The 26,800-nt window shown below is 38.6% G+C and overlaps 2 protein-coding genes across 3 annotated transcripts in view; both read right to left on the bottom strand.

Moving 5' to 3' along the window:
* The window catches only part of slit1 (slit guidance ligand 1), a 112,318-nt gene extending 98,697 nt beyond the window's left edge, over positions 1–13,621 (bottom strand). For both annotated transcript variants that reach the window (XM_015377669.1, XM_015377670.1), the window contains exon 1: positions 13,023–13,621. In XM_015377669.1, coding sequence (XP_015233155.1) covers positions 13,023–13,231 — 209 coding nt within the window. In that variant the 5' untranslated portion in view covers positions 13,232–13,621. The remainder of the gene's footprint in view (positions 1–13,022) is intronic.
* Positions 13,622–17,199: 3,578 nt separating this feature from the next.
* Positions 17,200–26,800, bottom strand: part of LOC107086565 (rho GTPase-activating protein 19-like) — an 11,418-nt gene continuing 1,817 nt past the window's right edge. The window contains exons 4-11 of the mRNA XM_015377607.1: positions 26,064–26,273; positions 25,756–25,982; positions 25,572–25,658; positions 24,458–24,523; positions 22,884–23,105; positions 22,703–22,798; positions 22,393–22,507; positions 17,200–17,761 (exon numbers count right to left, since the gene is read on the bottom strand). Of these exons, the coding sequence (XP_015233093.1) occupies positions 22,433–22,507; positions 22,703–22,798; positions 22,884–23,105; positions 24,458–24,523; positions 25,572–25,658; positions 25,756–25,982; positions 26,064–26,273 (983 nt within the window). The 3' untranslated portion in view covers positions 17,200–17,761; positions 22,393–22,432. The remainder of the gene's footprint in view (positions 17,762–22,392; positions 22,508–22,702; positions 22,799–22,883; positions 23,106–24,457; positions 24,524–25,571; positions 25,659–25,755; positions 25,983–26,063; positions 26,274–26,800) is intronic.

Raw genomic sequence — 26,800 nt, 5'->3', positions numbered from 1 at the left:
TGACTCTCGATAAAAGTCGTACATGCGCAGTAGCTCCTCTGCAATTCAAATGTAAAGGAGAGCTCTGGGCGCAACAAAACTATGCCCTGAGGAACTGTTGTCACAGTTATAGTGCGGCTGATTTACAGACGAGCCGTGGAAGGGAAGCAAAGAGAAGCTGGAGTTTAAATCGTTTGACCCTGATCGGTCGAACATCAAAATTGGCTTGGCTAACTGCATGCAGCGATGCTAATGCTTTATTCTGCTACCTTGGCTCCCTGCCTCCTTTTCAAACGTCAGGATCTGACCCAGCATGGATATAAAATAGGTAAAACTGATTTAAAGCACTTTTTAGAAAAGGCAAAGAAGCATAAACAATCTGACATTCACATGGAAAATAATATACTATAGTGTACTTTTTCCAGGAGTTTGTTAATTTGCATAGTTGCTCTTAAATAAACATATTCTCAGAAAATAAATAATAAATAGCTTATCCGTTATTAACCTGGTACATCATTTTTTTAGGTTTGTGACACAATATTGGACCATGCAAACACAGTTTTGCAAAGCCTCAGAAGGGCAAGATTTATGTACAAAATGTAAATCTGGACATGGAATTATGTTTTGTTTTTATAAAGTGTTTCTATCATGTTTTTTGTTGTTGGCATTCATATAAATATACTTGTGTGATAACTTAGTGTATCTTTGATTGGTTTTTGGTATATGTCTTTTTTGAATTTATAGCACCCCTGGAGAAAACTCCGGCAGCCGCAACTGCTGAATTGTGTCCTTTCATGTCAGCAGGTTTTTACAAAGCCCTTTATATTAATCCTTCATTTGATTTAGATGTGTTGGAGCAGGGATGCATCCACAGGTTGCAAAGAAAGTGGTTCCGTAGGACTTTACATGTCCCATCCAAATTCTGTGTTTAAGACAATCATAATGGTGCATCTCCTCCAACATTAATTTCCAGGCATTTGTAGTTTCTTTATGCATATATTGAGTGTGGCATAGAGGTAATTTTATTAAAATCGGTTCCCTCTTGAAATCAGTGCATTGGCCAGTTGTCATTACAAAGCAGTAGCCTAATCATTTTTGTGTTTTGAGCTTTTTAAATGGAAGAAATCTGCTTTCAAACTGAGATTAGTCTTTGCTGCAACTAAGTTGATATCCTCATATCCTCCATTACAAATAAAAAAAAATAGCTCTTTAGAAATGAATTGTTTAAAAGACTCAAACAATGATGTATATATTTATATATATATATATATATTTATTTTATTTTATTTTTTTTCTTACAATGTTTTACTCTTTATGTCAAATCTTTACTTTGATCACACTGACAAATGCAAAAGTAACAACGGTTTAAAGCTTTCATAAATTGAGTTACTTCAATATTGGGCCCTCTGGGACAAGCTGATATTTTCCAGTTCAGATACCAACTACTTTTCTTAAATCCTACTAAAATGATCTAATCCTCATGAATTGCCTACCTTTACTCAAAATTTCATTTAAAAATTTATTCCATTCCTTTAACCTTCACCATAAATTGAACATGTTTAAATATTAACAACTTCAGGCATGCATACAGACAGTTCACTTCAGCAGTAATCGGCTCTACTTTCATTCTGCAACTAAACAGAAGCAAAGTATGGCAAATTCAAACAATGAATAAAAGGATGAATTTGCTATTTATTAGCAACAGAATTGGTCACTGCTGTTTCTACCAGAATCAAAAAGAGCCAAGCAATAACTTTTGGCATCACAGTAAAGACATGTCAACTTATTTTGTAGACACGGGTTTTTTTTATACTAACTATGGACAGATTTAGGATTAAAATACCACAGCATTACTTTAAAGCCTGAAAACTATTAACTATCATTCCAAATTCCTACAGCAAAGGATTTCCACCTCCAACTGGTTTACTCAAATCCATTCCATCCTTTGGAAACCTCTGGCCCAAAGAGTTCCCACTACTGACACACTTCCTGGAGAGGAATTGGATTTATGACATCACTATCCTAATCCCTCTTCATCTGCCATGCCAAGCTGATTGATGCTGGTGAATATTTCCTGGTGCAACTTCCCCCGGGGTGGACACAGGGCAGCTTTGCTCCATGACTATAGATCTCTATAATTCAAAGGGAGCTCTGAAAGCTGCTACAGTACTGAAAAACTCATTAGGTTTATTTGTGCCAGCTGCTAGTAGACCTTTGCAGAGTCTGGTTATGGGCCTGCTTGGAATTCAGCTACACAAAAGGAAAGACTGGTGTAAAGAAGGCTGAAGTAAATAGAATAAGCTAATCATCTATATGTTGAGAAAGTGATTTAATTTAGCTCAAGATTATAAAAAAATACACAAGACCCAATTTTTAAACGGGCCTTTGAACACACCTCAGCGTCTTATCTTGTTGTAACTCAGCAGACAGCTGTGCTCAATTAATGATGATTAGCATGCAGTTAATTAGCACACTAATTAAGAGGCATATTACTAAATCTTTAAAACCTACAATATCAATGTTTTTCCATGTACTAATGAAATTCCACATATTGTTTCTCTCATTAAGCAAATGTTATGTTAACCGTTATGAGGCAGCTAGATGCATCCAAATGAGGGTGACTAGAATAAAACTTTGTTGAAACACTGGTGCATTCGGTGTCCTTATATCAAAAATGCAGAAATAAATTGCAGAAGATTTAACATTCATAAATTTGTATGCTTTGTTTGAGATGTTTTTTGTTATTTTCTTTTCCTATTTGACACTTCACGTTTTGCATGTGAGCCTATGTTAAAGATAGTCAAAGCTATTTTTCCCCATCAACACTTCTAACGCTGGTAGTAGCTACTGGGACTGCTTTTAGTTGTAGTCGAACAATGTTTGGTGACTAATGAAAATCATTTTTGTATTCTAGTCGTAAATTTCTCTTCTTCTCCCACCTTACGAGCAAGCCTCATCAGATTCAACAAATGTCTCTTTAGTAAAGGATCGTAAATGATCCTCTCAAACCTGATGAAGTATACCTGAGTGTAAGTGAGCTTGTGTTTCCAAGAAATGTAAATTTGCATTATGCCACGTAAGGGGGATTCCCACAGTTGTTTATTCATTGAAATGGAACTAACAGTCCCTCGGAGGGTCCTGTGGGAGGTACTCCAGGAGTATGGACAACCGGGCCCTTTAATAAGGGCTGTTAGGCCTCTGTATGACGGTGTCAGAGCCTGGTCCACATTGTCCACACTAAGTTGGACTTGTTTTTTGTGAGAGTTGGACCCTGCCAAGGTTGCCCTTTGACACCGATTCTGTACATAACTTTCATGGACAGAATTTCTAGGTGCAGCCAAGGTGTTGAGGGGATCCGTTTTGTGGCCTTATGATTGCTTCTCTGCTATTCACTGATGACGTGGTTCTATTGGCTCCATCAGGGCGTAATCTACAACTCGGTTCGCACCAGAGTATGAAGCGACTGGGATGAGGATCAGTGCCTCTAAATCCATGGTCTTTAGCCAGAAAACGATAGACTGCCTTCTCTGGGTTGAGGAGGATGTACTGCCCTTAGTGGAGTAGTTTGAATCAGGGGAAGATGGAGCGGGAGAATGATAGGTGGATTGGTGCGGCGTCTGCTGTGAAGCAAGCGCTGTACTGGTCCCTTGTGGTGAAGAGAGAGCTGATCCGAAAGGCAAAGCTCTCGATTAACCGATCGATCTACGTTCCTATCGTCATCTATGGTCATGAGCTTCAGTGTATTCTCATTATGAGTTCGTATGAAATCGTACGAAAAGTTATGCACCGTAATTTCGTACGTTTTGGACGTTTTTTTCGTCGTATGCGCATGCGCATCTGACGCACCATTTACGAATATAGAATATAAATTACTATTAGCCCTAACCCTGACCCTGACCCTAACCCTATCCCTAAGATATAAAACAGCAAGCAATGTAGTTAGAGACATGAATAAGTGATGATTGCACTGTTTTTCCCATTTTTACATCCGTCCGCGGATCTGCTGTTTTTTTTCTGTCTGCCAGCGCATGCGCACTGATGTGGTTTTTTGAGGAAAAACGTCCAAAACGTACGAAATAGTGTGCATAACTTTTCGTACGATTTCGTACGAACTGATAATGAGAATATGTTGTGAGCTTTGGGAACGGACAGATGGACAGATACGGGACCTGAACTATTCAAATGACTTCAAAAATAAAGGTTAAAATTTAGGCTTATCATATTTTGCTGGGCAGCAATTCAATGGCGAGCTAATATAGCTCTGTTTGGGTATGCGCAATAGCGCAATTGTGACGTCACATCCATCATCTTACTTCTGTATTTCTAGGGAATGCCCACACAGTAGGACTGCCTAAACACGGGTGCAGATGTGTTACAGCCTGATTGCATCTGCCATTCCTTCATAACACTCCAGCCCTCTCATTCTGTTCTTTCTTTAGACAAAATGACAGCAGATTAAACCAGTGTCCCCTGCATACCAACATACTAGCTGCAGGTGTGGTCTGTCATCAGCAAATAAAAATGTAATTTATAATTGCAAAGTTGCATAATATATAATGATGTGAAAAAACAAGATGGACAATTGCTTTTAAGTAAAAGAAATGTAGTCATTTAGTGAAAAACTAGGTTTGAATAACAGCGAACTGATTGTGTAAGACTCGTCTGGAGCATTCATAACATTTCTATGTATCTGAGAATGGTGAATGCGACATGACTCATTCGAATGATTTAAGAACCAATTTGTCTGTATGAATGCTTCTTAGATGAGGGCTAATTAATTTAAAGACATGCTACTTTCTTTTTTTTTCCCAACTTAAACATATCCTGATTAGTTAGAATAACAAAATACTTTCCTTTTGCTAAAAACAATTCTTTTTTATAGGTTTAGTACATATTTTTATTTGATAATTTTAAAAGCATTTTGAAATTGTAAAACGTAGATGCCCAGATGTTGATGTCATGTGATGCTTTGTAATCTTCCAAGTGGTGAATTCAATTCATGAGATAAATGGCAGAACACTTCTGGATGTATCTGAAAGTAGAAAGACTGATTTCAGCATTAAAAAAAATCTGAAAGACTTTTTTTACTTAGGACTTCCTGTAATATGAAGGTCAAATTATTATTTGTGATTTTATACATTTGTTTCTTGTGAAAGTACGTAGGTATGGGTGTTTCAGATTAAAAATAAGACCACAAAACATTAATACTTTTTCAGATTCTAAAGATTCTCTCACATTACATCTAAGTGCTATAACCAGGTGCTTAGATTTTTTTTTCTAAATGCTCATTCTGCTATGAACACCACAAGAACATTTGTCCAGAACAGCTTTAGCCTAGCAGGGTATACAGAAACCTGCTGACTGAGGAATGGTGGCATGGTGCTGTCCAAACTCCATACTGTGGAAACAATCTGATAACTAGAACCCCAAGGCTATACAACCTAAAACAAGGATGCCCATTAATCACAACTACAGAGTTATACCGCTGTTTGAGCAGCAGAGCAGTAACCATTCCCCTCCAATCAATGAACAGAGTGTGAAGCTGCAATCAAGAAAAAAAAATCCTCCCGCAGATTGGACAGCATATGGAGGTGATAACCATGAACACACAGGTGGGCAGAGAGCAGGGAAGTGATATAGTCGCTGAGAAACAGAAAGAAGCCAGAGCAACTCTGACAGGGTTGCTAGCTGTCTGGGAGTGATGGTGTGTAGCCGTGTGTTAGAGTGTTGCGAGTAACCAAGTAGAGCTGCAAAAAGCTGACAGACTGTCGGGGAAATGTCAGCAGAGGGATGAGGTCTCTCAAGAGCAGGTGGAGACAGTGCCCTACATACCAGCTGAGCAGACATGTTGTGGAATCACTCAGCTCCATTTGATATTACAATATAGTGCGTTCTAAACTCTGGAACATTTTTTTAATTTTGGTCCATTACAACCAAAAACGTAAGGGTATCTAATTAAGATCTAAAGTGAAAGACTTATACGAACAAATAGAAAGAAAAAGGCACATGAATTTCAAAATTATATATATATATATAAATAAAAAAATATCTCAAATGCTTGGCATGCATCTCAAATCTTAATTTGGTACTTTTTTTCTACATATTTTAACAGGAAATATCTGAGGATATGAAAATTTAAAACAATGTAAAGTAGTCAGTGTTCAACATTTACATTAGTGTAAAATTGCTGACGCTTTGCTGTGGTCGACAAATACCACTGTGGCCATTTAACAAAGTGAATTCATGTGTTAGACTGGCACATTTGAGGTCTAGGTACGTTTCTAGAATGAGTTTTTAGATTTCCTTTTACAGCTTTACACTACTGAGAAAGAAAGAAAGAAAGAAAGAAAGAAAGAAAGAAAGAAAGAAAGAAAGAAAGAAAGAAAGAAAGAAAGAAAGAAAGAAAGAAAGAAGAAAGAAAGAAAGAAAGAAAGAAAGAAAGAAAACTACACTGTTTAACCTTCCTGGAACGCTTCTATTCGCACTAAGGGGTCATATTTCTGCTCAGCTGGAGCAAAAACATCTCTTTCTATTGAGATGTGGTTTTCTAGACAAGCAGTTAATGCCGTCAACTGTACATTTTTAGTGTGTGTGTGTCAATAATTATATAAGTACTCTTGTGTGTGCAGTGACTGAGTGTGTTTTCCTCGCTCCTGGGCTCCTCAAGGGCTATTTACAGTTTTCATTTTGCTCAGTCAGGCCTCAGGAGCAAGATTTCTGATAGGAAAGTTAAACATCCACTAGATTGCTCAGACAGAAACACCCTACTGTTCTTTCTCACAGCCCAAAAACTGTGGGGTCTTCTCTGTCCATTGCAGGCCTGCTCCCTGTATAACTGTTGAGTGGGAAAAGTGCGCATATTTAAAAAGTTTTCTTAAATTCTTGGTGCAAAAATAATCAACAAGAAATAGGAATGGCAAAAACAACTGGATCAAGGAAAAAGTCTGGTGCAACAGAGGCATGGTAATCAAGTTCTTAGGTTAAAGGGAATCAATTAAACATCTGTTCCTATACAAGCTGCTGCAGAAGGAGGGGGGGAGAACACACGCATACAAGAAACTGTAGCAGAGGCCAGGACTGAAGGTCCTTTCATGGTTTACAGCGTATTTGTAGTTTGTTGAGCCGTGGACTTCAAGGTTCTATTGTGGCTTTTCATTCTGTATCAAGGCATTAAGGCTATATGAATGTGTACTTTGACTGCGAAAGAGAATCATGTGGATAAAACATATGTGCTCTGCCACATCTGTTACGTTTCATATAAAGCAAGCAGAGAACTGAGAAAACGTTAGACTCACAAATCTTCATTGACAACTGGTAATTTGATTTATGCTGGGTCTGAGCCAGAGTCTTATGCCGGTTCCTTTGAATAGAGATCGTATGGGTTTCACCCCCCACAGAGCCCACTAAGAGCAACATTCCACCTGTGCTGTACAGAGAACAGCCCAACTGCTGGTAGAAGAAGATCAGCATATAAAATAATCTAATTTAAATAACATTAAAGAAAGATCATTTTTTTATGATTGAAATTGAAACACGTATGGATGGTTATCATCATTTGTTTAGAGATGCTTTTGATATCTTTTGTCAAAAGGATTCTGATCATAATAAGCCAAAAAGTGTTGCTTTTTAGGTTTCAGTCTTTTAAAAATGAAACTCTGCTAACTAATTGCATTATAAATTAGAGATGTGCTTCGAAACATGGTGACAGGAATCCGGGTTCATCAGCTCCGCCACTGACCAGTGGATCTGAAAATCAAAAACCTTCCTTTTTTCTAAACAGTTAACTCGTCATAGTAAAAGTTACCAGCTTGAGAGCAGGATGAAATGTTAACTACCTGAAGAACTACTGTATAGATAACTGTATATTAGAAAAGACATCAAGGGAAGTATGAAGCTAACTCAAGCTTTGGTAGAGAGAGCAAGACTTTTAGAAGACAACACAAATGCTTTATGGAATATAGCCAATAGTTCTATATTTTATAATTTTTAATCCTCAAACTCTGTCATAAAGTTAGCCAGATTCAGAAATATTGACAAATCCCCCATTTGAGTTACAGATCTATATTCTCTGGAACACTGGTGTCAAATCCAGTCTTTGAGGGCCGGTGTCCCATAACCATCAGGCCCCCGTCCACAGAGGAAAGCCAGGATTTGGATTAAACTAAAAAAATTCCTCGGTGGCATAGGGGTTCTGTCCACAAGCTGCAATGAAACTGACAACGTCTGAAACCTGCTCCAAGAGAGAAAAATTTCAAAGCCACCCCTCATGAGGTTTTCTGTGTGGACAGTACAAACTTCTTAAACGGCTATAAACCGCTAGGTTTAATCATGCAACCCAACGTAGGACTCATGCAGAGCGGTTTTTCTCCAGGACTCACAATGGTTTTATGGACTCACTTCCTTTTGCTAACAGCAAAAGAAATTGCCGACCTCAGAGCTGTATTTGTGTATTAGAAGCTATTCAATTTATTGTGGATTTTACACATTTTCTCCTCTATGCTGTTTGTGTGGGCCACGCCTCTTTTCCCAGTCCTGGGTTTGTCATTGTCTACGTATGCGGCTGATTTACAGTAAATATAACAAACAGATCAAACTTTTCTGCTGCCTAGGATTAAAATGACGTGTCTCAAATATAATTATAACAACATCTCAATCTATTCTTTATCCACCTGTTTACCGATGCATACGTAAATGCAGACATGTTCCCACATATCCTTCACACTTGAACTTATACCCATCAACTCAGTAGGGTTGCAACCAATGTGAGTCTAAAGCAATCGAGGTGGATTCTCCAAAATCCCTTTTTATGGTCTGCTGACATACATGCACTCTGAGGCAAAGCAAAGCAGTCACACATGTGCTCCCCAACGTGCGCAGGCACATACATCATTCTGTATATATGCATGCCAGTCCAGCAGATTTATATAAAAAGAATTTATATCCTGGACTTGAAAGGTGGTTTTTGGCAACACTTGCAAACTCTGTTGATAAGGTCATTCCTGAAGTCTCCTGGGTGTCATCAAACACATCCATAGAGAAGCTGTCCTCATCTGGAGAGCAGGCCAGAGTGTGTCTGGACACACACCAGCTGGCTTTGATGCTTAGCGGTCAGCCATCGCTCTGCTTAGACAAGCAACACTTCAGCTGGTCATGTAATGTTAAGTGTAAAAAGGTGACTAAGTGTTCATAGGTCAGATCAAAAATAAAAACTGCAGAGTTGCAGAGGATGAACTGTGACCTGGAATTGCTACCTGAATATGGGCGCTGCATTTTTACAGGCATGCAAGGTGGAAATGCTAATAGAAAAGGCAGATTATAAAGAAGTTAGTGGGCATTAGAGGTCAGCCAATTCAGAATTGAACAGAGGAGCATAAAGATTACCTGGAGAGCCAATCAACTGAACTGATTCAGTCTGAGGCCTGGAATTGTATAACGGTCCACTATTAAACTTTCTCAGGCATTCCTCCTCCTCAAAAGATTATCAGCAATAAAAAAAAAGTAGGGGTGAATTAGTTTTAGTTATCCTGATAGCAGGACCCTTCCTGCCCTCCATCATATACCATAGTCCTTTAAAGCCTTTTGGGTGAGTTACAACAATCGTTACTCCTCTGATTAGTTCATCAGGTTTGTTTTGCTATATTAGGTATTACCTCATTTTTTCTTTCCCTCACCAAACTTTGTTTTCTCCTGCCAGAGCTGGCAGGTACAATAGGCAGGCGTTGCTCAGCTACGTCACAGTAAATTATGGATCAGATGCCCGGTCAACTGTCAGTTCTATGGACTATGTGCTACTGCCAACAACACTGCAGGCAGAATTTGGCACAAACACCCCCACCCTCAAGCCCTAAAAGCTATCAGAGCCACCGAGCCCCTCAACCAGTACTAAACCCCATGTGTTATGATCTAGAATTACTAGTTTGCGACACACAGGCACATATGGAGACACATGCTCGAGTTTATGAATAAACAACAGAGCATACATGCATATGGTGCGCAGTCTCCATCTCTTTTCTGGAAGAGCTCCAAGACGCCGTCTGATCTCAGAACAAGGTATTTTCTGGCCTGCTATAATGGGTTTATTTCTCACAATTACTTGAAAGCATCTACATTCACAAAGACGCAACTCATTAACAGATGAGACAAGCATTTAAGCTGAGCAGCTGGACTGTTAATTTGATATCTGTTGAACAAAGAGCTCAGAGCGAGTCGCTTTAATCAGCATTACAGATTTTCTTTTGTTTGAGTCGGACTTAAGTGTGATTATCAAATTAACGTGATATTTGCCAGCATTAATCATCTCAAAGGTTAATTGAAAATGATGAAGAGAAAGGCAAAGGGAAAAGACAAGACGATGCAAAGTGAAGGGAAAGGAGACAAAGGAGCCATAGGCCTATATTCAGGAGACAGTGAATTTAACACCTGGAGCTCTCAGTCTCATAACAGTCCCTGGCCCGTGGAGCACAGGGGTCAGGCCTGATCCAAACTCACAGTGACAAGTGCAAATGGAATTTTGCTGTCTGTCTCCACAATCTCTATACATACTGTGGAGTATACAGGGACACACATGTCAGGTTTAGAAAAAAAAAACGACAGCAACAAAAAAATAGGCTTCTCCTCTCTTCTTCTCTAAAAACAAACATTCACACTCTTAGTAAGGAAGAAAACAGACTAGTAAAACAAACTCAATTTCTTGATATTTTCAGCTTTCTTAATTTGGTATGTTTCCAAAATTTTTATCTGCGATAATCTAAACAGGTTAAATTTCAATAGGACTTGGTGATTAAATAAAGGTAAACACTTTTTTTTTAACTACATCCCTTTTATAATGCCCTAAAAATATATTAAACTTTTGTTTTATGAGACTACAACAACAAAAATCAATGTGGATTTTAAGGATTTTAGGCAGTATGGGCATGTAGAAGAGGATACTTGGAAATGAATTCATGGTTTTTATTGAGTGTGGTTTTGTTTTCTGCTGAAAGGTCAATCTGCAGCCAAGATCTTCAGCGGTTTGAGCTTCCCCCCCTCATGCCCCCCTCTTTTTATAGCTGCATCATCTTCTCATTAACCATAATCAGGCTTCTTTAATTGAGGCCAGTTTTGAGGACATTGGTCTTTTGACAGAATCACTTACATAAGCTGTGAATCTCTGCAGCTCCTCCAAAGTTACTCTAAGCCTCTTGGCTGCCACTTTGAGTAATCCTCTCCCTCATAGACTGTATAGAGAGGGTGTTCTGTGAGATGCTCAGAGCTGAAGGTTTTGATTTAAAGCAAACCATCCTTCAAGCTCCGACCTACAACTGTGTCTCTGAGCAGGCTGGTGTGCTCTAAGGTCCTGAGGGTGCTGTTCATCCACTACCTCTCTCTGACACTCACCTGAAGCCGTTGCAGTGAGTTGCAATTACACATAGGTTAGGCGACATACAACATAAGTATTTCTACTCATTTTGGAGGTAATTAGTCAGACTGAATCAGGGCTGAATTCAGAAAGATGTTGCCACATTTTCTGTTTTTTCTTTATTTCCCAAACATGTATGGATCTATAACAATGGTCAAAATGAGAGAAAAAAAAAAGTTTAAGCCAAGTGAATCCTTTTGAAATTCTCCATAATGCTCATCTCTGAGCGTTGGTCACAAAGTATTGCTCACTTAATCACATGTTCTCCCAAATAAGCAACCGAAAATTCAGAACTGTGCATGAGACCATCATGTGTGGCCAACCATGGTGTGTTGATTCGCTCACTTCTCTTGATTAATCACCCGACACAAAGGCTCGCATAGAGACCAGTTTCTATTGTTGAGCAGAACTACCCAGCAGAAAACCTCTGCGTTAAGAAAACTCACCAGTGAACAGAAGAAAAGCAGTGACCCATGAATATATTAGATAACTGTTATGCAGAACATGCTTAAAATGCAACGTCCTGAGTGTCAAACATGATTCAAAAGAGATGTTTAAAATGAGTAACAAAAGCACATGCAACTTTTACATGGAAATGCTTTTTCAGTGAAGGTGTGAGGAATATTTCCAATGTTCACTATTAAAATTATGTTTTACATGTATGCCACCCGCACAGCAGTAAAAAAAAAGAAAAGAAACATTGGTTTTCTTAGAAATTAAATGTGGAAAGCATGAAATATGCAGCCAGCTCCCATCATGCCATCACTGATGCCTCTGACACAGGCTTTCTCTGCTCTGTTCCCACCACATGTTTTATTCACGCCTGATATTCTTAAAGCTGAACAGAACAATTTATTTCCCCTCACTTGTGCTACCTTTGATTTCACAGATGAATATTTCAGAGGCATGTCAGAGAAGATGGAGAAACACCCCTCTGCGGGGCCGGCGTCTGACTGACGTCTTTACAAGACAGCTTTAGGTGATCCTCTCGCAGGACTCACTTAAGCAGCAGATTTGCTTAATTTTCTGCACGATTTAACGATTTAGGGAGAAAGTGTTCAGATGCATGACAGGGGAAGAGGCAGGAGTAGAAGACATGATAAAAGTGAAAGGAGAAAAGGTAGATAAAGACCAAAGGAGCAAAGCCAACAGGACTGGTGAGACATTTCTTTAAATATCACAGAACATTTCAGGGAACTTCAGTCGTTAAACTTGACACTGAAGCAGCTAAGAAGAGGAGCAAAAACTAAGCTGAATTTCTGAATAGAAATGCAAAAAGGAAAAACTAGATGAAAAAAGTTTAAACAAACAAATAAATGAATAAATGATCGACACATGCACAAAAGAAATTAAATGAATACAAAAGAAATGAACACTTTTGCTCCTGCTTATTCCAGTCCCTGATGTCTATTTATACCTGACTGGAATGCCAGTGAGTGACTGGCTGCCTGATTGGCACATTCACACATTCACTCACGCACAGCTTACACAGGCAGGGCTATTGTTCTGTTTCCATCTAAAGGAACCCATGTGCACTACAATAACACAGCCTTAGCTGAAACAATGGGAAGATAATACTCAGACTGGTGGTTTCTCTGTCATGGATACACAGATAAGAAGGTGAGGAAGAAGAGATGGCACTCACAGTCTCTCAGTGTTGCGGGGGATACTCCTTGGCATAGTTTTGAGACCCAGTCCATGGCAGTCCACTGTGGTGCCGCTGCAGGTACAAAGCGCTGGGCAGGCGATTGCATTGCCCAACATCAGGGCAGAGAGCATCAGCAGCCACATCCAGTGCCCAGCCAGCCCACCCATGCTTGATCCAAAACTGCTACCTACAGCCAGCATTCTCATAGCCTCTTGTTCCTTTTTTTTCTTACTTGATTTTGTCCTTTATTTATTTTCCTCCTTCTTTTTGCCTTCCTCAAGTCCTGCAACACCTCACAAGTCTGCTAGAATAATTTTATCTACCTGGAAAGTAGAAAAAAATGAGATCTTCCACACAAATCCTATAGTTCTAGTGATGTAGCCTTGATATGCACTACAGTTTTTCCATGTAAAAAATAAGATGTTCTCTTTCTTCTCTCCTTCTTGAAAACTCCACTCCTGTCTCGTCTTTGTGGAGTTGGTGTGCTCTGGTCTGCAAACGTCTGTCCTCCTCTCACTCAGTCCTGCTCTGCTCTGCTTGTCTGAAGAGAGAGGGAATAGGGAAAGAGCAGAAAGCAAAAAAGCCAGTCTCTCTCTCCCCTTTACACACACACACACCAGTCATCCATCACAAGGATCTACAAATAGCAGATCCCCCCGACTCCACCCCTACCCCTCCTGTTCACCCTCACTCCTCTCCCTCCCCATACAACACCCCCTCCAACACAACCCTGCCTGAACTCACACTCATTCCTAAGATCCCCCTTTCATTCCTTTGACTCTCCTCACAATCAAATCTACTCCCAATATCTTCCTCTTTTCAGCCGCTTCTCGCACACTTATCCAACTCATTCTTTTCACTGAGGTTTGCCTCCAGGCGAACCCCACAGAGAGGGAGAGAGACAGACTAACCTGCATGACACTACAGAGCTTCTGCCCGGAGGGAGAGGCCACGTGTGAGAATCCACAGGGGATGAGAAGAATTTACACCCTAGTCCAGCGAGGGGAAATAAGACTGAAAACATTATCAAGTACGATATCTTGGAAAAGTAATCAATTGTACAGTACTTCTGCATATTTTGTTTCATCATAAACACAGACTTGTTTATCCTTTGTTTTTCTGACTTTTAAATATTGGAGAGGTGCTCCCTGCATTTGCCCTAATAACCCTAATTAAAATTCAGTGAAAGGGATTAAATAGAGTCCACCAGTCAATAAATAATTTGTCAGATAACCCTGATGAACAAAAAGCATCATGAAGAACTAGGAACATAGAGGCTAGAGGTGGAGAACAGCATGGAACAGAGAAGCTGGCTGGAGATAATGAGATGATGTGTAAAATACATGACAACCCGAAGGACTGCTGCAAAAGGCACAAGACTACAATGTGGTGGTTTAGATCAGTGGTCTCCAACTCCAGTCCTGCCACTTTTAAGATCCCTCTTCTTACACAACTGAATCAGATAAATGGTTCATTAATAGCCCTCTGCAGAATATGATGAAATGCTGAGAAAGTAATTTGGTCATTTGATTTAGGCTCTTTGGAGCATTGAGGCACCTAAAAGTTTCAGGATGGTGCCTCTCTCAAAGACCAAATTTGAAGATCCAAAAGCATGTTCATTTGTTGTAATGGTGAAATCAAAATCCAGACCTAAATACTGAGATAAAAACAGTCAAAAATTATAAGCTGATGTTCACAGACTCCTGCCTGCCAATCCAACTATGACCTGTGGAAAAGGGTAGGTATGAATACTTTTAGGTCATTCCTTGGGCAGCAGCAGATTCAGAGACTGCCACAGAATCTCAGAAATAAAGAATCTCACAAAGCTATAAAAAAAAATTAACAAATTTATAATACTTCGCAGTCAGGCAGAATAGCTTAGCACATTCACATTAAAAAAAAAAGTCAACCAGCTCCACTAAATTCATATCTGCTGTTGTCTTGATGTGTTATTCCAACTGGAACACAACCTCTTACAGAGAAAGAATCTTAGATTCCCAAAAGTGGACTCAAAAACCAAGAGAGCTGGACAGAGTTCTGCTGAGGAAAACTATGCATTTGAAGGATTGTGTGAGCTCCCGATTTCTGCAAAATACATTTAGTGAAAGGAGCATGTATATTAGGGTTAAAGTGTAGCTATACCTGTCGGGGGGGAGAAAAAGAAATTTTTTCCACACTTAAATTTGCACTTCAGGAAACTACAAATCAGTACTTCAGGATTTCAAAAATTCAGGGCATTTGGTTCATGATTCTGCACAAGTAAAATAAATGGTAAAAACAAACTGTAACACATTAAACAGAGAACATATTGTGAGAATTTTTCAGGGCAAAACAACCTCTGATCAGGACTTGAAAGGGAGTTTGCATGCAAAGCATCACGCCACAATGGAATGACAACCATGTAAGCTGTTTAGTGCCATTTAGCATGCAATTTAGTTTTAATCAAGAAGGTCTGTTTATGTAGGATGTCTAATGTAATTCAATTATGCATGTACAGTTTGGCAAATTGCCCGCACGGCACTCCAACCATCTTCAGTTGGGTTAAGCTTAAGACTGTTGGCTTCTGGCTGCATTTCAGATATTTTATATGGATCTTTTTATTTCAAAAGAAGTGTAAAGATGAGAGAAAAATTCAGAAGAAAGTCAATTCTTCTTTACTAAATTTGACCAACAGCATGCATATTTATAAAAGAAAAGAAAAATCACATAATACAGGAAAAAAAGTTTCATTTGTCCTTGTAAAAATGTCACTTGGGTATAGATCTTCCCTTTATGAATAGCTAATTAAAGAGGCGACAGTGGTGTTTAGTGGTAATGGGGGGGTAGTAACATCCCTCTGCTCTCACACAGTTGATAGGAATGCACACAAGTATATAAGAATGACTCCTCAGCTCCTAAAGCAGTGGGACAACATGGCAGCAATTACAACTGTCTGGCAGAGGAGATGTTTGCAAAACACAAGACCTCAAACAAAGGGGGCCAAGAGGACGAGTTACAACTGATTTACATTCTTGTGATTCAGAAATTCAAATAAGCAAGAGAAGTTAAGCCACTTTTTTACACAATTTATATCTACAAAATGAGAACCGTTCAGCAGGACAGAGAGCTGGTGTTTCATACCTGAGAGACTTGTTTCTCTCTTCCTCATTGGGCTTTAAGTAAAATGATAAACAGAAGGCAAAGTTCACATTTCCAGGGTTTCACAAACTGTTTATCTTCCATCAACATCCATTACATTACATTTTATATAAGGGACAGATTTGGCAAATTCAGGGAAAAGGACCAAAACAAACCACAGAAATTATAAAATTACAGTCTACTGGACTCAGTTCACAGTCTATTTTTGTGGAATACCAAAGGGAGTAAAAAGCCCTCCTTGAAAAACCATACATTGCTTCACTGAAACCAATTCGCTTTTGTAAAGAACTTAGAAATACAAAGAAAAAAATTCACATATGTTTCTGTGATATATACTCACCCCCCAACACATACACAAGCACACAAAAAACATTATCCAAAAAATATTCACTTCTTTCCCTAAGGAATTTGTCTTTGCTACCACTGGTCATTTTGCAGTGTTCAACATTAAATTTATGCCCTTTATAAATTTAACTATCAGCTGACTGTTTATATTACAGAATATGAGCTCAAAAAAAGGTAACAATAAAGAAGAAAGGCATCTTGGATCATGTCCAAATGCAACATGTTGAGTAGAGGGCTCCTTAGCTCACAACCATTTGCGACTAAACTGCATCACCTTGTGGTTGCAAAGTAAAGTACAGAACAAAAGTGACAAAGACAGTTTAAAAAAAAAAACATTCTTGCTTAATCACACACCAGATATTCACAAAATTATCTCTAAAAAAAAAAAAAAGAAATAAGCTTAAGAAAAAAGTTTTAAAGTGTTACAGTAAGTTGCATAGCTCTGGAGAAGCAACAGCATCATCCATTTACTAAATCTAGTATATAATAAAAACATTTTAAAATGAGACATAATAAAAACTTTGGCCAAAAAAGCAAACACACTATTTCGGGATCTTAAACTGTGCTACATTTTGCACATAAATAAAGAATAGGCTACGAAACAGCTTAAAGTATCAGTAGTATAAGAAATCTGTGTTAATACATTTTTTTTTTCAGGAGGAAAAAAAAGAATCTTTTTGCATTTCTTTTAATCTCCCTGTACTAATAACAGAATCATTTATATCAAATAAAGTCTTTCCTATTTTTTGTCATATTTGACAGGAAAACTAGAAGAGAAACTCAACTCAACATTTCAGAAAATGTCTAGTTTAAGGCACATTTTTCTGTAGGCAACTTTCCTACAGAACCAACAAAACAAACAGAAAATCACATTTTCTTTAAGACATCTGAGGCAGAAAACAAATGTAACATAGCATTAGAAAAAATATAAATTCTAAAACCAAAATCCATTAATATCATACGGAATATTGCTAAAAGAAAACCACTGGCCTGAAATTTACTGTAAGTATGTTGCTGTTTAGTAACTGTTGTTAGAATTTAGTTTCATATATTCTTTGGGACATTTTTAAACCAACAAGTTTCACACCTTAGGAAATGAAACACAAAATGCTAAAAAAAAAAAAATACAACAGGTAACAACTGCTCTTGTAAACTTTACAGCAAATAATTGGCATAGCTTCTTTAAGACTAAAGATGATCGGATTGATGTTTCAGAGGCTTTGAGAAGTACAATCCTTAAATAGTGATTTACCCTGAAAGAGAGAGAAAATAGATTAGTTTATTTTATTTTTAAAATTACACTTGTAAGCAACAAAGGCCTGCCATTAGACAGTCACAGTTACTACATTGGTAAACAATGACACAATGATCCAGCCTTGCCACCTACTGATGAGCAAACAAAAGATGACAAATGCTTTAATAAAAATGTTTGTATTGATTTCGAATGTTGTAGTTCAACTTTACAGAACTGTGACTCAATTAATTTCACCACATGTAAACTCATGTAATATCTTTCTTCATTCATTTTACAAGTATTAGAAAAGTACTCACTTACTGGGTTAAGGGTTTTTCAAATGTTCTCCAAACAAAAGTCTGAAGAGTATCACAGGTATATTAAGCTTGTTTACCACTAAAGTCAAATTCAGCCAACCCTCTTATTAAAAAAATGACCATTTAGAAAAACAATATAAACTTGGGTTTTATTTGATCACAACATTAATGTAATGATAAAGAGAACCTTGGAGAACAAATAAAAATCCAAGGAACACATCAGGCAGGTCAGGGATATAAGTGAGAAGGAATTAAAATCAGAGAGAGTTTTTAATAAAAAACATGTCTTAAGATTTAAGAGACCTCTGGCAGGAGTCTGCATCAGCTGGAATGATTGTTTAATCATTCTATATTGGACCTGACCTGTCTGTAACCCCATGTAACTCAATATAGCATTCCCTGTCAAGGTCTCACTGTTGACATTTCAGAATAAAAGCACAGGATAAACTTAATACCAGGGACTGCTGCTAAATTTTTCTCTATGAACAACTTTTGAATCTCCATGGGGAGATCATCTATTTTTGGAAAAGCCCCAAAAGCTCTGGAAAAAAAAAAAAAGAAAAAGTCCACTTTATTTCATCCAGAGCTGCGTCTGGATTATGGTGGGATTCAGCAGTACTTCCTTGTTAATCTACCCATGTAGTAAGCACCAATGCTTGCCAGCTGGCAGTGACAGAACGGTGTCAGTGCTGGAGGTAAGGGAGGATGAGGACAGGTCCCTCCAGGGCTACATTAAAACAACTTTTTTAAAGCCACCTAAAAAACCTATTGAGAGCATCCTTATTTCTACCTTTTTTAACATTATTCATCTTTTTATTCCATATTAAGTGAAAAAAACCTTCACCCACAACCAGTCCCTGACAACACCTCAGTTCTATTTAGTTTTACGAGGTTAGAGCGGAGCAGTGTAGGACCTCACCACATGGATTCACCGCTGGCCGTTTCCCGTGTTTGTTTAGGAATTTTAGGTGAATCAACTGTAGACACTGAACCCAGTCTGAACGCACCATGAGAAGATCAAACCATTTGACCGGTCAATGTCCCTGTTCTGTGGATACTTCTGTGCATACAGGAGCATATTGGGCACAAATGACCGTGGGTGAGGTCCAAGAGGCAAAGTTGTGGTCCAGATGCCCTTATGAGGCCTACCTTATAAATTTAGGTACCCTGAAATCAAACCCCTATTCAAACAGCCTTGTACTTTCAGTGGCCTTAACTCTGATGGATGCTGCTCAAAAAATAAATGGAACACATGGGCAGCACATAGACAAACTTGTGAAACAACTTTCCACATATGAAGCAACACTGATTGGCAATCGATTTCACGTGCTGGTGTCTAAATAGAACAGACAACAGGTGGAAATTATTGGCAATTAGACACATTCAATAAAGGGGTGGTTCTGCAGGTCGGGACAACAGAACACTTCAGTACCTATGCTTTCTGGTTGAAGTTTTAGTCATTTTTGAATGTTGGTGGTACTTTCACAGTTGTGGTGCATGAGACGGACTCTACAACCCACACAATGGGCTCAGGTAATGCAGTTCATCCCGGATGGCATATGAATATGAGATGTGTCAAGGTTTGCTGTGTCCGTCAGCGTAGTGTCCAGAGGCTGGAGGTACTACCAGGAGACACGCCAGTACACAGGAGATGTGCAGGATGCCTGGCTTTTGCCAAAGAACACCAGGATTGGCAAATTTGCCACTGGCGCCCTTTGCTCTTCACAGATAGAAGAAGGTTCATACTGAGCGCATGTAACAGAGTCTGGAGACATTGTGGAGAGTGATCATCTACCTGCACAACCTTCAGCATGACCAGTTTGGAAACGGGTCTGCAATGGTGTGCAGTGCTGCACAGCCCTCCATGTGCTTACCAGAGGTAGCATGACTGGCATTAGGTACCTAGATGAGATACTCTCCACTTTTCTGAACGAACCAGATGGGGATTTGAGGGCCTGAAAGTTTAAATGTGTATAAGTTTAAGTTAATCATCATCTTGGATGACTCTTTTTACTCCTGAATGCAGACAAAACAGAATTTATAGTCTTTGGACCAGAGTCTTTGAAAAAGAAGCTGATTAGTCGGTCACTTTATTTGGATGGGATTAAACTGATTTCAGAGAATAAAGTAAAAAACCTTGGTAATATGTTTGATCAGGAACTATCATTTAAATCCCATTTCAAAGTAGTTTCTATAATTTCCTTCTTTCATCTGCCCAATAATGCAAAAATTAGAAATATCCTGTCCAGGGGTGATGCTGAGAAACTAGTCCATGCATTTGTTACTTCAAGGCTGGATTATTGTAATTCTCTACTATAAGGAAATCCACAAACTGTAGTTAAAAGTCTTCAGCTGATCCAAAATGCTGCAGCCATAGTTCTGATGAAAATTAAAAAGAGAGATCTTATCTCTCCTATCCTGGCTTCTCTTCATTGGCTTACTGTTAAATCCGGAATAGAATTTCAAATCCTCATTCTCACATATAAAGCCTTAAATGGCCAAGCTCCATCTTATATCAGAGATCTGATTGTTCCTCAGTTCCTAACAGAGCACTTCGCTCTCAATCTGCAGTTATACTAGTGGTTCCTAGAATTTCTAAAAATAGAATAGGAAGCAGATATTTTAGTTATCAGGCTCCTCTCTTATGGAACCAGCTACCAGTTTTAGTCCATGAGGCAAACACCCTGTCCACCTTAAGGCAAGGCTTAAAACTTTCTTTTTTGATAAAGCTTATAGTTAGAGTGGTTCAGGTTATCCTGAGCTGTCTCTGCAGTTATGCTGCTATAGGCTTATACTTCTGGAGGACATAGGGACCCCCATTTCATCATTCTACTTCATTTTATATCTATTCTTCCACTCTGTAGAATCGGTTAGTTCAATCTCTAACTTAATGCTCTCTCTGCTTTTCCTCATAGTAGTTTTATCTCATCTGTTCCTGTTTGGCTGTGACACCATCCTGGAGAGAAATATCAGCTGTGTTGCTGCCATCAACACCTTTGTTTATAGATGTTGGAGATCAGCCTGTATTTCCGTGTACTCCAGTTTCTCTGACTATGACTAGCTGGATGTGCTCTCTTCATCCTCTGACATTGGAGCTGGCTTGGAGCTTGTCTGCCTGGCTGTGTGTTTCCTGGGTGGGGCTGCCTTTTACAGTTGCTTTTTGTATCTCTGCTTCTGTCTCCTTGAACCTCAGTCGACCCTCGCCAGATGGCCGCTCACACCGAGCCTGGTTCTGCTGGAGGTTTCATCCTGTTAAAATCGAGTTTTTCCTCTCCATTGTCGCAACAAGCATGTATGGTGTGAGGAATTGCCTTTGAGTCAATGATTCGATGCAATCAACCGGTTTTCCTTAGGTAGAAAACTGTGAATAAATTTGAATGTATGATCTGGTGAACTGTAAAGTGCCTTGAGATGCCGTGTTGTGAATTGGAGATATATAAATAAACGCAATAAAATTGGATTATTGTTGTGTAATTTTTTGGTGGAAACTTTATAATAAAGTTAAGGCCGTGCAAACCAACACTACCGCCCACCATTTGAAAATATTGATCCCAATGCTGCCCGTCATCCTCTATATCCCCCTTTTGAGAAGCCCTGCCGTTAAGGGATTTAGAGGTTGTACAGTGTTCCACAGGCAAGACGAAAAACACACTGCTCTTCCTAAGATGGAGGTTCGACAATCACCAAGACTTTCATTTCAAGCACGCTCCAGTACCCCTTCTTGTGGGGAGAGCCACCACTCTGGTCTGCCAATCTGCTCTGCCAATCCAGGGGCACCATTCCTGACTGCCATGCAATGCTGAAGAAGTGGGTCAACCAGACAACAACATCCAGACCCAAGATACTCAGCATCGCCTCATCCACCCCTAAAGCCTTGTCACAGGGGAGATTTGGGACATGATAATGACACATTAACTAATTAATGTATAAGAATGGCCCAAAAATAGCGATCCATGCCAAGACTTGCTTTTATTTGTGATTTTTTTTTTTTTAAACCAACAACAACAAAACAGGTAATTCTTTTCATAGTACTTGCCAACTTCTAACCACTTTGTCTTTTTTATGAAACACAAAAGATGCATCTAGGCTTAAGGCTGTAATACAGCAAAATCTGAAAAAGTTGAAAGGATATCAATTGTTTTGCAAGGCCCTCTACATGGATATTCCCTCCATTGCCTTGATTAACATTGTATCACCTGTTTCACCTAAATTTGTCATAAATCTGTTTTGGATAAAGGTTTTAGCTGCTGTGTTCACAGGACATCCTGACCGAGTCAGTTTCTAGGGTGATAGTTCAAGGATTTATTCTAAGGTTGAATATTGCTTTACTTACATTCTGCTTTTGAGTTGTTTCTATTAATCTACCCATCACTTCAGGAGCTCGGAGGAACACTCTTCACTTTGCTGCTGTCTTTGTCCATTGAGACTTTGGCCCCCAATCCCTTTCTCTGTTATATAAGTGAAATGATAATTCATAGAAAAGAAAAAAATTATGGCAGAAGGTTAGTGTGGAAAATAACAAGTCTGAGCTATGTAAAGAACGTTAAAGATTTACAAATCCTTAATATGAAAATGAATCATGGATCAAAATATCTGCTGGAAGCATTAGAGATAATTATATGTTAGAAATCTTATGAGCTTACCTTGATTAATCCACCTGCAGAGCGAGAACGCCAGTGTCTCCTGATAAACGGTGTCCGGGTCTCTGCAGAAGAAGTCGGGTCAGGCTGCTTTTCCAACTACAAAGGAGATTACACCTTATTAAAAACTGATAATAGTGATCCATTTCATGACCTTTGTATTTGAATAGTCTCACTAAGTTACCTGTCTGATGAGTTTTTTCTTCTTGGCAGACTCTGGCATACTGTTGACCTCCTTGTACAGTTCTTTGAGGCAAGACTCAGTATAGCTCTGATTTTCACAAGGGTGGATGGTGCTGGTTCTGCTCATCTCACCTGTGATTGATCTCACAGAGGGGGAAGGGGACGAAGCTGCAATCACAGTGGTGGAGCCAGTTTTGCTTCCTGAAGCGAGATTCAGGTCATCCTAGAAAAGAAAAGATCTATCCTGATGATTGTTGCACAAACAAACTTTGTCAAGCAGGAATATGTAACCCTATTATTTTAAAAGGTCTTAGCACAGACATCTTTTTCATACCCAACAGCAGAAAGTAGTTAAAGAACTGTACAAAATATAAAACAAATATCTACGTTTCCAAATTCAATTTCATCTTGGAAAAGGCTTAACAAATTACAGTCATATAGCCCTAAGAGATACTGATGACTCTGCCCCTTCATCATTTTCTGGTTTAGGTTGTTTCCAGCAATGAGATACAGACATTACCATTTAGATACTTTTTTACCTCCAGACAATTAACAGCAGTTCTCTATAGCCTACCCATAGTCTGCTATAAAAAAAAAAAGTAATTTTAGGATCCTAATAAATCTATAAGAATTATGTCAGATTGAGTTTTTTTGGTTTTATTGGGGGAACACAGATAATTGGAAATAGCCTGAAACACAAAATCTCAAGAAAGCATAGACATGTTGGCCAAACTATATATATATATATATATATATATATATATATATATATATATATATATATATACACACTGAAATATATTACCGTACACTGAAAAGAAAAAACTGTAGTCAAAGTCTGTAACTTAAGCAGCGTATTTTGACTTGAAAACCAATTTAAGTTCTTTAAAGCAATGTCATTACCACAGGTTAATGGTTTCAAGGGAGGCCAAAGACATGGGCTGTCTTTTGTTAATACTGTAATATAGAGATCCATTTTATTTTTACTGAATGTAATCTACAGACAGACCTTCAAAACAACATATGTCTAGTCTCAAGAAAAAGATATTTAAATAAATAATAGATCATGAAAATTTACCTGAACAAAAAAATAATAAAAAAATCCAGTGGTTTGTTAAAGTGGGGTGGAATTAAAAGTTAATCCAGATGAAAATGGGCTAAAACTGTCTTCACACTGTTCAGACTTTGTTTTCTGTTACACTAAAAAATGTGCACTGCCGCAATCCACACTCGATGTGTTTGGAATCCGTTCATGTACGTATAAAAGAGCTCCTCTTATTATAAAATGTACTGCATACATTTTATCCTCTCCATGTATGACTTCCTGTCTTTCTCATCTGTTTCTTTTTTTGTTTGTTTTTTGACAGATGACAAAGAAGAGCCCTCTACCATGCTGAGGACAGTGGGAATAACCCCATCGACTAGAATGGCTTCGATTTGAAAACAGAGAAGAAAAACTCACAGATGACAGTCAGGGAGAATGAAGACTAAAAGTTGAGGAACAGACCCAGAGCAAAGTTAAAACCTTCTCTCATAAGACAAAAAAAACAAAAAAAACAAAACAAACTTACTTACATTTGACTGCAGACTTTTGGATCCAGTGTAGTATAATCGAGCATATTTGTTGATATAGAGAGGTGCCTTCAAGGGATGCAAACATGTGCATTAAAATCTGATGAAAACTAAATTGATTAGTGTAATTAGAAATATAATACACTACTAACCACAACAGTGAAAAAAATAGCAGTCAGCAGAATAGATTTAATAGTTATAATAGTACAAAATGTATTTTAGGGGAATCAATCTTTGCACAAATAAAGTTAAAGCTTCTTATTATCCGACAAATTAATTTCAAATCATTGTTGAGATGTGATCAGAATACAAACGAGCCATATTGTCACTACGGCTGCTCTTATTACAAAGCAATATGTAGATGAAATCTACATTTTGGCATTTCCTTGGATTTCTGTTTGACAGACAGACAAATCCACTACATGGACATAATAACATAGCTGCTGCTCAGAATTTGAATGACTTCACCACTGAGTGAAACAACAGGAAAAGCTGACATTTAGTTACGTGCATCAAAAATCAGTGGGGATGTTTCATTACAGAGCAGGATGATGGTCCTAAATGAATGTCTTAAGTGCTTTTTCAGAGTAAATAACCTGACTAGGTTGTGAATGTGTTATTCTTCATGCAGTAAACAAGGCTAAAATGTGTAAAAGTTTTACAAAAATAAAAGGTAAGTGTGCTGTACATACAGCGGTTTGATTAAAAGGCTATCAACCATAAAACCAGAAACACTTCCTCTCTCTCAAAGTACTCCTGACCTGTTGAAAATGATCCAAAGTGTAAAGTCTAAGCATGTTATAATAGACATGCTGTCTGACTGGTGTCTTAAAGAACCTTCATAGATTTGTTCTATTGTGACCAAATTCTCTTGTCATATCCTTTAATCTCTCTATTTCTTGTAACCCGGGCAACATCCCTACTCTCATAGTCTAGTTGCTAAGGAAAAGAAAGGCAAAACAAAACTACATACAGTTAAAAAAGCAATCAGAGAGCCCAGACTCTTCCACAAGGCCATCTTGCTTGAGCTGAAATTCAACACTGTGTTTTGCATCAGCAGTCAGAAGTCAGACTCCTAAAACATCTTTACATAAAAGCTGGGAATAAAGTGGTTTACCTTGAACAATTTTTGTGAGTGCCGGATGAGAAATGCTACCCCATTATTCAGTTTCTCTATGCTTCCCTGGAGATCACTTGCAGTCACCTACAGCATGAAAATATATATTTTTAAAAGTGTATATTTATTCAAAAGAAATTTCCAGAAGTTTATCTAAAATACTTTAAATATTTAAGATCATTACATTTTTGGGCCAGATGATATGTGGAGCGAACATCGTGGCCAAGTTAATAGCAGACATCTTGTTCAAGTGCTGAGTGCGGGCCGTGTGGTACAGTAAGTCTAGCAGCAGCTTCAACAAGCTGCGGTTGGTCGGTGGGAGCAACATAAAAAGCAGCTGATATGCTTCAATCTGCCGTTCCTTATTGGGGACATCAGTTTTATTCCCGTTCTCGTCAAAACGAGTCAAATCTGAACACAACAGACAAATAAAGGATTAGAAAACAGCAAACTTGGGCCATAAATCTAACCTGCATATAATTCAACAAATACCTCCAATCTTCAGGTGAGCATGATAATGTCTATGTGTGAGCAGAGGCTCTGGCAACTCTCCAAGGTACACCTTGAGCAAAGTAGCAGCATCATTGGGATGGAAGTCCCCCGTCTCCAGATCTATCTCAGCTCCGTTATTCAGCATCTCTCTTAATGCTGCTTGCCTCAAGCTGTGGCCTGGAACCCGAAACAACCCTTCCACATGAAGGTCTGGGAATAAGGGCGAGGAGAGAGAACATCAGGGAGGGAAACGGGGAGGATGGAGGCATTTTAGACGCAGAGCGATGAAGACAAACACACAAGAAAGAGGGAGACGAAATGGGTTGGGATGAATGAAATAGAGGGAGAGAGCCAGCAAGAGCAAAGTGCTTTAGGATAAATTATTGACTGATGCACTTGGTTCCAGAGACTGCTTTCAGCGATGACATCATTCCTTTCTAGAAATAACCACGACCTGATGATAACTCACTTTTCATTAAGAAAGTTGAAAGTATCGTTTGTGAATGGTTGATTTAATTTTGATAATATTGAAAAGAACTGACAGGCGAATGTCTGCCAAGATACATACTCGCATGGACTTTTTCACATTTTGTTAGCGTGCCAATAAAACATGTAAGCAGGCCAGCTGACAGCCTTAGACAAAACCTTCAGAATTGACAAGAGGGGGCCTGTTAGTCATACTTAGATAGATAGATAGATAGATAGATAGATAGATAGATAGATAGATAGATAGATAG

This window comes from Cyprinodon variegatus, unplaced genomic scaffold (genome assembly GCF_000732505.1).
Source record: "Cyprinodon variegatus isolate N-32 unplaced genomic scaffold, C_variegatus-1.0 Scaffold157, whole genome shotgun sequence".
NCBI classification, from domain to species: Eukaryota; Metazoa; Chordata; class Actinopteri; order Cyprinodontiformes; family Cyprinodontidae; genus Cyprinodon; species Cyprinodon variegatus.
Note: the sequence above shows the minus strand (reverse complement) of the source record. Positions and strands in the feature narration are given on the sequence as shown.